Here is a 13,906-nt window from a genome sequence, read left to right as displayed (position 1 = left end):
TTAACATCAGACCATATGAATAACATTATGGGACCTATATGAACAATGGGAATTTAACATGAGACCATAGGAATAACATTATTTGGACCCTATATGGAAAAAGGGAATTTAACATTAGATCATAGGAATAACATTACTGGCCCCTATATGGAAAAAGGGAATTTAACATTAGGTCATAGGAATAACATTATCTGGACTCTGTATGGACAAGGAGAATTTAACATTTGACTATAAGAATAACATTATCATACCCTATACAGGCAATGGGAATTTAACATGAGACCATAGGATTAACATTATGGGACTCTATAAACACAATGGCAATTTAACATTAGACCACAGGAATAACATTATTGGCCCCTATATGGAAAAAGGGAATTTAACATTAGACCATAGGAATAACATTATTGGCCCCTATATGGAAAAAGGGAATTTAACATTAGATCATAGGAATAACATAATTGGCCCCTATATGGAAAAAGGGAATTTAACATTAGACCATAGGAATAACATTATTGGCCCCTATATGGAAAAAGGGAATTTAACATTAGACCATAGGAATAACATTATTGGCCCCAATATGGAAAAAGGGAATTTAACATTAGACCATAGGAATAACATTATTGGCCCCTATATGGAAAAAGGGAATTTAACATTAGATCATAGGAATAACATTATTGGCCCCTATATGGAAAAAGGGAATTTAACATTAGGTCATAGGAATAACATTATTGGCCCCTATATGGACAAGGAGTATTTAACATTAGATCATAGGAATAACATTATTGGCCCCTTTATGGAAAAAGGGAATTTAACATTAGACCATAGGAATTGTATCATATCCTACATGGACAAGGGAAATTTAACATGAGACCATAGGAATAGCACTATTATACCCAATATGGACAAGGAGAATTTAGCATTAGACAATAGGAATAACATTATCATACCTTATGTGTACAAGGGGAATTTAACATTAGACTATAGGAATAACATTATGGGACACTATACAGCCAACTGGAATTTAACATTAGACCATAGGAATAATATTATCATATCCTATGTGAACAGGAAACCTTAACAAGAGACCATAGGAATAACATTATTGTGTCCTATATGGAAAAGAGAAATTTAACATTCGACCAAGCTATGAAACCCTTGTTGAAACTTAGTGTCTCCCAAAGACTGCATATTTTACAAAATGCTGCCCTTGTTCAAGGAAAAAAATATCCAAAATGTGGACATCAACAGTCATAGTCACAAAATTTTAATTGCTGCAGCTGATGATGATGATGACATGTATTTGGGTGACCAAGGTAAGTCCCACCCCCCAGACTTTGCCAAAGATGTTTTGCATAAGCTTCATCTCTTTAAGGTCACCTAGGATCTAATGTATGTAAAAACAAAAACGTGTTTTAGTGATATTTTACAAGTGAAGAGGAATCATTGTATTGTTACGAGTGTCCATAAAACAATATTTTCACTTCACTTATGAAATATTTCCCAATAACTACTAAGAAGAACATAGATGTTCTTCTTTTTACACATTTTAAAATCAAAAGTCGTCTCTATGTATGGATCAGTTTCTCAGTTATGTGCAGGTGCGATTGAAAATAAGAAAATCCAGTATGTTACCATCATTTTAGGACAGTGACATTTTACAAATTTAGTTTGTTAATATAATACTTTAATATTACGTATTTGTCAAATTAATGACTGTTTTCATATGAAATGAGACTTTTAGTTTTGTTAACAGTTTTCTTGAGTGATCATATCCAACATACTTCTAAGCATAGGAATTTTTTTTATTTATAGAAAAAGACATAACTGGTTCAGAGTTTACTTGTAAGGATTTTGGTTCTTTATTTTATTCATTTCTGCATTCAAACATATTTTTTTGTGAGGCCTTGGCAAATCTACAGTCTAGTTAGGTACTATACGCTGCAGCAACTGCATTTTGATGTCGCTTAATTTCAGTTTACAACCAACAGTTATCAATGCCCGATTTACCATCATTTTCAAATATGACTATGATTAATATGAGAGTTGAAATAACTACTAAAACAATATAATTATTGCAACTGATGAGGAAGTTTTCGTTAAAATGTGTACCATTTGTCATAGAGTGTATGACGTATACGGCATAAAATATTGCATGGAAACAAGTTATGTCCGTTCTGTCGCTGACAATTTGTATGATTCATGTGGAACTAATTATTCAAACATTAATACAGGATGATACCATATTGATTCTTGGCTTTCGTTCAAAGGTATTTAATGATGGCACCACCAAACCGATTAAATAAATGACTAATAAAGTGATACAGTTTTGTAAGGGTGCACATTTCTGTTGATCTATAAAAAGCACATTAATTTGGGCCAGAGAACAATTAATTAGATTTATGGGGACTGGTGCATGTTAAATCACTATACTGCAATGATTTTTAATGTCTGTGTCGAGAGAGGAAATGATTCTTAATTAAGCTTTTGTTTATTTAACCGTCAGACGGACTGGAAGGAAAAAGGTTAACTTCGATCTTTGATTCGAACATGTCAGATTTGGAATTGTCCAGAATCGGTTATTTGTAAATCTAGAAGGCAGGCATACAGCAATTTTAGCAACTGGTTATAAAAGGGCAGTATATATATATATATATATATATATATATATATATATATATATATATATATATATATATATATATATATATATATATATATATATATGTATGTATATGTATATGTATATATATATATATATATATATATATATATATATATATATATATATATATATATATATATATATATATATATATATATATATTTAATCCTGATTGGTTACGCTAAATAAGGGGCATGCTTCCTACACGCAATTTCTTGGTTTTTAATCTACCTTATTGTAGTCAGTCTACGTTTTCCTGCAAGACCCAAAAATACAGGAGACTCCGAGACTGAATTTGGAAGAAATTCTTTCGTAAAACTTTTATCTGAGAGACCGGATGTCTGGAAAGTTGACGGACACAATTTTGGCGGTAAAAGCGAGCAAAGCTTGAAAGCAAAAGAAATTTGCGTCGATCTCATGTAATTTGTTGATACCAATACAATGCTTTGCTTCATTTGCTTTTATTTGCATGAATTTATTTGTTTACAGATATCTGACAGAAGATTTAGGTTGCTTCTCTGTTTATTTTGAAAGGGGAAATAGCTTCACTGACGTATCCACGTACCTACTTATCCAAATATCTACGTATCTACGTGCTTATGTATCCACATATCCACACAAAGTTGAGGGCCGAAAGAGTCGAGACAATAAAGAGTCTGGAGAAGAAAAAAGCAAAAGGACCAAGAAGAACAGCTATAGTGAAGTTGGAGTGAACCGGATATAAACAGGTTATGAAGTTGTACAAGGCAATGACTTCGATTCTTCACTCGATTCTATGGTGAATCGATTCTATCTTTAAAACAGATCGGCTATTTATATAAGGATATTTGTGTTTGAAATTCGGTGGATGATTAATTTTAAAAGAGAAGTGTATCTTCCTAATGTAACGTATTATCAAAGTTGTTTATGTAATTGATTAAATAGTTGTATTTCATGTACGGGGCTCGTGTCATTCTGTTTTATATATCTGCTCAGATATCTATTTATTCCATCCATAAGTTTCACACTTTATATTAATATTTACTCGATCCGGGCCACATTACCGAGGGCGATCATCCTCTAAATAATGATAACCAAATAAAACGGACACCTTGTTAGAATTTACAATCCGCCAACCCACCCACCCAACACCAACAACCCCCCCCCCACAAGTTTTCACAAATTTTAAGATCTGTTGATCCTGATGGAGAGAGAGAGAAAGAACAACAGAAGAATAATGAAAAAAAAAACTAAATATGGAAATACAAGGTTAAATAACATACGTAAGGACATATATTTTTCCTAAATAGGAAAATAACAGTTAGAACAGTGATTTCGCAGCAGTCGCGATATAATTTTTTCCACACTGATATATTTGTATGTTTCAATATGAAATATATAATAGAGCTATTTATAACATCAGCAAAACAAATATGCAAAATTACTGAAAATAACGCCACAAAATGAGATGTATGGATGCATGCCAGTATCTGGCGACAAACGACGTAAATCGAAGATGTAGTTGCAAGGCAGCATTCTGTCCATTATACTTCCCTTCTGTTTGGTTTGTAAAAAGGCGAGTTTTGGGTGGTGATTGTGGCTGATTTGTCTCTCTAAAATTAGGTGTTACTCCTCATTAATTTACCCCCTAACTCCATGCTTTACCTTTCCCGTCTGTCTGTAGGTATGGATGCTGGTCAGTAACACTGTATATAAGTTAATATGTGTGGATGGTTGTGAATAAGAATAGGTACTGGTTAGAAAGACGATGTATTGGTTAGTATGCATAGATGCTCATTTAAACGATTGACTTGGTTAGTAGGTGAGGGTTTCTGTTAGTAGACGTGGGTGCTGGCCAGTAAGGATGCGTTGTTCAGTAGATCTGGGTGATGGACAGTATATGTATGTTATGGTTAGTCAGTCGTTGAGTTGCTGATCATGCGTGTGTTTGATGGTCAGAACGTGTATGTGCTAGTCAGTAGATGTGGATGCTAGTCAGTAATATTTTGTATTGGTTAGTAAACGTATTATGTGTTCGTTAGTACAGGTGGGTTTTGGTCAGTACGTCTGTGTTTATCAGCAGGTGTCATATTGTATAGTCCTATACAATTAATCATATATACACTTTTAACATGACATTTTCCTTTGTCCGTATTTAGTCTCTTAATGTTAATCATGGAGGCTAATATTATCCGTATAACGGCCTATCGTGTTATTCTTATGGGCCAATATTAAATTCCCCTTGTCCGTAAAGGAGCCGATAATGTTATTCCTATAACCTAATGTTAACTTCCCATTGTCCATATAGTTTTCTATTTCCCCTTACAGTATCTCATTATATTACTTACAAGAATATACCCTCTCTTTTGTTACAGTAAAAAGCGATATGCTCGTACATTCATAGACCACGATGTTCAATCATAAGGCACCGGCAAAAATATTTCCACGCCTAGAGAACGACAAGCATTGTGGAAGTACGAGTAACGTTGGACGCTTCGAGACCGATTTCTCTGTTGTTGTTGTTTGTTGTTTTTTTTTTTTCATCTTAGAAAGACAGCGATGATGCTGTTGGTAACAGCCACGCGGAATGTCTACAAGATTAAACATTGATCATTAGTTTCCGTAATAATTAATTAAGGTTGTCTATAAAACAAATAAACTTTCGACGACAGCATAGACAAATTTTCAGCTTCAACAAAGACTTTCTATTTTCCGAAATTATTTCGAGACAAGTGACCAATTTCAATAGTTTTTATTTTAAATTAAAAAAAATACAAAACCATACTTATAAAAAGATCACATCCCTAAATCAACCAGTACTCGTTCTCCGTCTATAAAAACTGTCAGAATTACCCTGAATCACGTGGTCTTTCATGGCAAGTATTTATTAGCACCAGAAGATTTGTCTTGATGTGAATAAAACAAGGAAATCGATCACTATTCCTACTCCAGCAATTAAAAATATCGTTACTGGTGTGCTGGCAGAAATACGTGGACAGATAAGCCAACGTGTTAAGATTGACCAATTGCGTACATGTACATGTGCGTTCATTCAAACATACATACATTCCCTTCCCTTGAAGTGTAGCTGGTGTATTATTAACAAGTTCATTTATTCCTTTATATTTAAAACAAATTCCTATCATAGGGAATTGGAGTGCCGGATCAGGTTAAGTGTTGGGGGGGGGGGGGTCCGAAATTTCGAAAGACACCTGATTTTCTTCGAAAGGGTAACACAGCAAAAGTCTGTCTATTTACTCAAAGTGTGCATAATGCCCAATAAACGCACGCAAGAATAAAACGACGGTAAAGTTTCAAGCGACAAGTGACCCTGCGCGCGCATGTGTGTGTGTGTGTGTACGTTCTTTTTATAGCTGGGAAGGGGGTCTGGAAACCCTGTACCTCCATCCCCTAATCAAGCCCTGACATTTAACGGCGGGGGTTGTGTGTCTTAAATTTGATTGAAGAAATATTCTTATTCGGATTGCTATTGTTGAAAACAGTTATTTTCAGAAAAAAGAATATATATATATATATATATATATATATATATATATATATATATATATATATATATATATATATATATATATATATATATATATATATGAGTGCCTTATTAAAGCCCTCCAGGGTCCTAAGCACTGAAAATATTATGGTACCCCGCATCCTACAAAATGTGTAACTAGCAAAAGATAACCCACAAAAAACAATATTAATAGTTAAAAGTGTGGGAACATACCAGTGTTTCCATCATTCCAAATCAAAATACTCCTACATGCAGATGGAAAACGGTCACATATAAAATTCATTCAGTTTTATCATCAACAATTAATTTTTGTCTGGTGCCCCTGTTGGGCTGGTGCCCTATATGATGTGTGTGTGTGTGTGTGTGTGTGTGTGTGTGTGTGTGTGTTAACAACACATGAACTTCGTGGTAAAGAAAAAGAAAAAAGACAAATATCTTTTTTAGTGAATATAGCCCACCGGTCCAAATCACATACATACATACATACATACCTCGCACAGTTACTAAAATTAAATGCTGGGGCATATTAAACGTCAAATATGAGCAAGAGTTATGCATTTCTGTTAACATTTTAATTTTGGGCGATTTTAAAGACTTTGCCTAAATGACTTTCAAAACATCATCACTGAGCCGACCACAGTGTCCAATCATTGGTCAGCTCTGCTAGATTCTATATCATTTTTCAGACTATTGCGATCTTATGCTCTGTAGTTACAATTGAACAGATAATAATTGATCACAAAGACACCTTTATTCTTACACGCTTACACTACCACTAGGCTTCTCAATTATAAACGAGACATCTGGTGCTATAAAACGTTAACCATAAACAATGTAACGCTGATGTCATTACACTCCCTCCCCATAATCACGCAGATTAGGGGTAAAATCTTGCTGGGTAGTGGATCCATTGCCACCCAACAAGTAGACGTACATTGCCTAATTGCCAAACTTGTCTTCAATCCAAGTTCAGACAGTCAAACTAATGCTTTAATTTCGGGTATGGATTGGCCAACTAAACTAGACTGCTGGAAAACTATTCCCCAGTGTGTAAAAGGATTCATCACAAGAACGCGTCTTTCTTTTCCGTGTACCACTGCAGATGGTTTCTAATTTTATTGCTTTTCTGATGCTGAAAAGCTGACTGATTAAACCTATTATTCACACAAAGAAAAAAAATGTTGATGATGCTAATATTAGTTTAGAAGATATCCAACCAAGAACACATGATTAATTGGCTAATTTTGTCATCACTGAACAAGAAATGCGTTATGCGATTCATATCTTGTCCAGACACAAAGCTAATGGTCAAGGTAAAATTTCAACAGATGCTCAAAGAAACTGCTATACCTGTATTCAAGTTACTCTGTGTCTTTAGATACAAATTCATATCCGACCTAATGAAAAACAACAAAAGTAATGCCTGTGTACAAAAAGGGTAACGCAAGTGATCCTTCCAATTACATACCTATCTCGTTACTACGATCAACAATTTTCTAGCCCATAGACTTGTATCATAATATTTCACTTCCGTTGACAAAACAATTGTTAATGTATACACCATCAAAACTTGGCCTTCAAAGTTCAAACTCTAAGGAAGAACTGGGTCAAAATAAGCGAGAATCATGAAAATCTGAGCGGTCTACAGATGATTTTCATGAACTTCTCAGAACTATGCCCAGCCATGTTGTCTATAAGAGAGCTTGAAAGAAGATCTGAAAAAGTAGTGAGAGCTTTTAGACCTGCAAGTACACAGAGTCCGTGAGCAATACGAACACAAAAGGCAACTAAAGGATCCCTTAAGAAGATGAAATTGTTGTACAGATGGAGTTTGCAAGAAATTGTTTAATAGGTCTTTGGATGAAATACAGACGGCCTACTGGAATCAGTCTATGGTTACCTCCATCCAGTCGTTGCATACTACAAAGAGAACGATGAACTAAAACACAAAAGTTTCGTTTTTCTCAGTGATGAAATGTCACAGTCTTTTGGCACAATTGCTGCATTTCTAGACCCGCTCATTCCGGAGCTGAATGCGGTGAAACCTAATCTTAAGCTTATCCATTATTGGAGAGATTCTCCGTCAAGCCAGTACAGAAACAGATTTATACATTCTATTTGATTGCTAATCACAAAAACCTGTACTCCATTGGTGCCCATTGGAATTACTTTGAAGTGGGGCATGGGGAAGGGCCATGTGATGGATTGGGAGGGAACAGTAGAAAGAATGGTAGATGACAGGAAATGCTGTAATACAGGATGTTTCGGATTTTCATACATGGTGAACAAAATCAAGTAAGCTGGGGTGCGCTTCATCCCCGTCTCCAGTGAAGCAGCCATACTGAAACAATGTGAACTAAATTCAGTAAGATAAAACCATTGCGAAACACAATGAAACTTAGCGCAGTCGGCATCACTGATAACCCCAAACAAACTGATGACCCATGAAACCTCCTGCTACTGTTCGGTGTGCATTACGGGTTCTTACTGCAGCAGCTGGGACATTTAGAGCTTCTCTTGGAGCCAGCTTGCCACTTCACCAGAGGAGAGTACTTCGTCAGTCTCTGTCAGTGACCCAACAAGCAGTACTCATCCATTTGTACAGTCACCTCATCACCTGCGTTTGTTGAGTTTAAAGAAGGAGACTTCGTAGCTGCCGTTTACAACGGAAAATGGTACCTTAGAAAGAGTGAACAAATTGATATGGACGACAAAGACTTTGAGATTAACTTTATGAAACAAACAAGATGATTCTTCCAATGGCAGGAACAACCTGATCTTGTACGGATTGACGAACAAAATAACCTTTGCAAAGTCGAATCTCTTGTTCCATCTGGAAAGAGTAGTAAAAGTATCCGATACCGTAATGAATTAGTTTTCAAAGCATTCGCTTCAAGTTAATGAAATACATAAGTTACCTAAATAGTACACGTGAACAGTCCCGTCTGTTTCATTGGCTAAGTTGTTGCTTTCTATTTGTGAGACTGTATATACGTTTAGGTCTATTTAATTGTACACAAAAGTGTCAATTTCAGTTGTTTGAACTTTAACAAATTTCCGTGTTTTACACAACGACACATATATCACCATTCTATGTTACCAATAATTTCATAAAGTACATTATTTATTTTTAAAATTTCGTGAATTCACTTAATTAACCATAAAAATGTAACCATTTTATCTTCATATAAAAGATAAGTCATACTGATTGTTAAATCAACGATCCTATCAATAATAATGATATTCAACTGTCACATACAGAAAAAAATACAAAAATCACGAATGCATGTGTTTAATAGGGTTAATCAAAACATATTAGCAACAATTTCATACCATATGTTCATGACCAAAAGGGAAACAACGAAACTGAGTTAAAACAATTAAAGATTTAATGACTGGTCTCTTGTCGTATCTATCTTACACATACGTTCTAGTTTTGAAGTGACTACAAATCTGTAAACATTTTAAACCTTTCGTGCTTATATTTTGAACAGGAAATTTATAAGATTAGAATCTGAAAACTTAAAATGTTTTTAATGTTTGAATATTCATTATTATCTATTTATATGAAAATATGAGTAAGTTTTGTAAAGAAACATTTTACGTTACCCATATTTATCTCTCGTTTTTTAATACAAAACTCATAATAGCAAGAAGCAAAATGTTTTGAATTAAATCTATGTGAAATTATCGCAAAATAATGCACCTACTTATACAATTTTCAACCATTTTCCCCCGTATAATTGTATTTTGTAAATCATATTTTTAAGGAAACATAAAGAAAATATGAATCAACTGGTGTTGTTGAAATTTTAACAATTTATATTTAAGATAGTTTTCTGTAAAATAAGCGAATAAAATTTTTTTTTCCTTCAGTCATTCTGTTTTGTTCATTTTTATACATCTGATTGAGCCTCATTGGAAAATTTTGGTCTTGCTTTTTTTTTTTTTTTACTGACCCCCTTTTAAATCCTTCAGGACCCTTCCAACATTCTAATAGCTACATTCACAATAACGTACATTGGTTGTCCCTCCCACGGTCAAATTCTCTCTCTCTTTGTTGTTTCTTCCAGAAATATCTTAATTGTAACAATCATCTGCCGCTATCCATCTGCACTTTACAACTTTTTGTAGGGAAATGCTTTAACTAAGTTGTAAGAATTGGTAGCCCAATCCCACTGTAACACTTAATGAACTAAAGTATTTGTGGACTGAATGGCTCTATCTAATATTGGCATCTTTCTTTGGCTCATTACAAGAGAATGGTGAAATATAAAAAGGAGAACAATCGACCCGATACCTACGGTATAGCAAAAACAATGTACCAGAAAAGAATCTTTTTTCTTTTCTTTACTAACGATAACACGCCCACTTCCGCTTTTTCTGCTTGAGTAGTTGAAAGCAAGGAGTGATCAACAAAATCGTGCAAAACGTCTTATAAACAATGCATATTCTAAAAGGAAGACATCAATATTAAAATTAGTGATTCTATCCGCTTTTTGGATATCCTTCTCAACTTCGACGTGCATTTTTGTAATGGCTGTTCAGGTACAAAGAACATTGTTTAGCTTTGATATTACGTCGGATTGTGTAGGGTTGGTAGGTGCTGCAGTCATCTGCTGATTTGTGGCAAAATCATTTTAATTGTAAGCACCTAAAATATCTTGCAAAGTACGCCAGAAACTCTTATATCCGGTTGATATTATTTTCTACGGAACATCAACACAGGTAGGTCTTTTATTGCTGAAGCAAAGGGAGTAAAGTGCCTTGCACATGGACACACCACGGTAGCCAGCTTGGGCTGATCCTAAGATTCGAACCCGTATCCTTTCGATCGTGAATCTGGCAAGTACTGCCACAGTTCTCGTCTCCAAAGGCTTCTCTTGTAACACGCAGGGCCGCGCGTCGGGCCTATTCTCAATTCCTGAACCCACAGAGTGAATTTTTTAAATAAAATTTTAATTTAAAAAAAATAAATTCGACTGCATTATGTCATGTGTCTACGTATGGCTAGTTATCACCTAAAGGAGATCAGCAATGACCACATTTACTTTTGAATATACAGGCTGAATAAACATATAAGTAGAAGTGACATGATGGTGCATGTACCTTTTCAGGCTCCTTTTATTATATTTTTTCATACACACGTAGAACGATTTATTATACACCGTTACATGTATTTTCATCAAGATTAGTGCGCGTTCTCATTTTGTCACTTATGTTAGCATACTTAACAAATACAATGTCATTGCAATCTTTTTTTAGTTAAGGGTCTTTTGAGGCACTTTTGGATAATGTACCTGACAAGCAGGCAAGAAATATTGTTCGAAAAGAACTTTATGTTGGTTCAATCTTACCACAGACCTTTGATTTATTTTTTAGCAATTAAAAGCTTATTACTATCAAACGAGAAACTTTTAAACAAACACTTTAATTCGTCAACAAGATGTATATAAATAATCCTATCATACGGTCTCAAGTTTGCACAAATGATGCCGATCTGCCATCCAACATGGCCTCCATTACTAAGAAAAACGACAAATCATTAAATGTCAGAAAACATCATTTTAACCCAGATTTCTTCACCAACTCCCTTGCATTTGGTTTGGAGGTAGATCTCAGACAGGTGGGCGTTATCAATCCCACTTAGGCCCGCTTATTTGATAATTTATTCAGAATATAGGGATAATGCATGGTTTGAAGTGTGCAAACGCTTGCCGAAGCAGCAGGTGAGAGTCTGAACTTGAGTGCATTTGACGCAAATTATGCCTCTGGAAAATAACCTGACATGAAAAACGTCCATTTGGTTAATGATCTCCAATAAATTGTGAAAAAGATCAAAATAATAATTTTTCGCTGGCGGGTGAGAGGATGTTGAAGCCAGATTTTTTCTCCCATTGTTAAGTGCGAGAAGTTTTTACGTGATTAAATGCTACGTATACAAAAAAAATATGCACAGAACCCAACAATTTATTTTCTTATAGGGAGAAGAGGGCAGTCAAATAAAAAAAAAAAAAAAAAAAAAAAAAAAAAAAAAAAAAAAAAAACCTCCCCGCCATTCAACTCACTAACGTCCAACACGGAAGATGAATAAATTGGTCCATGAATAAAGCAGACCGACACGTACCTCCTTGGAAGACACGCAACAGAAGAAATATGAGTTCTTTACTTCCAGGGCCGACAATGATGTCACCAGGGTCCACGCTGATGCCGTCATATCTGACGTGAAAGTCGGCTATACATTGACGTAATTCCGGCAAACCTACATGATACCATAAAAAATAAAGACTGGACTACTTTATAATATTGCGAAACTATAAACATATAAATAGATGAACACGTTTAAAATAAAACCTATTAAAAGTGAATCGTAATTGAACAGTTCTTCTAAAACATACTATTTACGTCTTCATTCAGGTGAACATTATCGGTGAATCCTGACATATCACCGAGGAGAACGTCATTTTAAAACTATGTAATTTGAAAGAAATGTTGAGATTGTGGTCATTAACAGTCTCCACGAAGAGACCACACCCTCAATACCTAGTGTATAAGTCGCTAAAAGGATAAACATATACAATTTGACAAATATTCCTAAAGAAATACACTTTTACTTGAATTATTGTACATCTTCATAGAACACTTGCTCTGAATGGACAACACTTAAACCCCATTTTGAAATATTCTGAAATATCCCGATTTTGTATAAATGACATTTATCTATCAAGGACAAAACTTTGTGGCCCCCTGAAAGGCCTTTACTGGGACGTTTCACTTTACATGTCCTTATATTGCGAATTCTTACCTTCCTTTTCCGATCTAGTTTTCCGGACTCGACATTTGTCTCAAGATGAAAATAAACGACTTTTACTTATTAAGACAAAAGTGTACCTTTGCTTAAGTATTGTTAGATTATGTTAAACTCTTTGTCTAACATTTGACGCTCCTCCACCCACATTATTGATCTCTATATGCTCTACATTTTTACCTGTTCAGTGTTTGTGTGTGCATGTGTGTGTGTGCTCACGCTCGCGTCTGCGTGTGTGCATACATTCTCAGAAAGTTGGAGATAGATTAAAGCAGAAAAGAATATATAGACATAGATAGACCGGAAGACACGTGGAAAGTCAATCAATTACCGCTTATTCAGCGGTGTTTACCTGTCACTGGTAGATACGCATTTTGCCCAGCATTTTCCCGTAGAGCTTCTACCGCTGTTTTCATTACCGGAAAAGGGGACTGTCCGAATCCGAAATGGTATATCCTTACACCGGATTCCATCAAATTCCGGATCCGTTCGTTCTGCAGTAGATTCGAGGCCGGGGCGTAGTTCTGAAGTTCGTCGCTAACTAGACTGGCCATGTCGGTATTGACTGGGCAGCAAACTGAAGACTTGATATTATTGTTTGATCAGTTTATATCTGCAGATAGAGAGTGGTCAATACATTCCAAACATAGTTAAAGGCCAGTGTGATGACGGTCATGGTCAAACCAACATGGAATTAGATTAGTTCATCTTCTAGAATGTTTTAAATGTGCAATTATTCAGTGAAAGGCATTTGTTAAAATTAAGACAATTAAATATTGCCGTAAAATTTTTTCTTCTTTTTCTCAAATAATACATCTCTAAAGTATTGTTTATAAACTGTACCATTATAACTACCAAATGCAATTCCAGATATCTTTCAAAGACATATTTTACTCTCAAGATTTTGTTTGATTTGTCTTTTCGC

The 13,906-nt window shown here is 34.9% G+C and overlaps 1 protein-coding gene across 1 annotated transcript in view; it reads right to left on the bottom strand.

The window, feature by feature from the left end:
* The window catches only part of LOC149791710 (uncharacterized), a 56,617-nt gene extending 43,024 nt beyond the window's left edge, over window positions 1–13,593 (bottom strand). Inside the window, exons 1-2 of the mRNA XM_089969243.1 lie at window positions 13,334–13,593; window positions 12,301–12,435 (exon numbers count right to left, since the gene is read on the bottom strand). Of these exons, the coding sequence (XP_089825369.1) occupies window positions 12,301–12,435; window positions 13,334–13,535 (337 nt within the window). The 5' untranslated portion in view covers window positions 13,536–13,593. The remainder of the gene's footprint in view (window positions 1–12,300; window positions 12,436–13,333) is intronic.
* Window positions 13,594–13,906: the final 313 nt, after the last annotated feature.

The sequence above is a fragment of the Sinohyriopsis cumingii genome, chromosome 9 (assembly GCF_028554795.1).
Source record: "Sinohyriopsis cumingii isolate HCF-2022 chromosome 9, ASM2855479v2, whole genome shotgun sequence".
Lineage (NCBI taxonomy): Eukaryota > Metazoa > Mollusca > Bivalvia > Unionida > Unionidae > Sinohyriopsis > Sinohyriopsis cumingii.
Note: the sequence above shows the minus strand (reverse complement) of the source record. Positions and strands in the feature narration are given on the sequence as shown.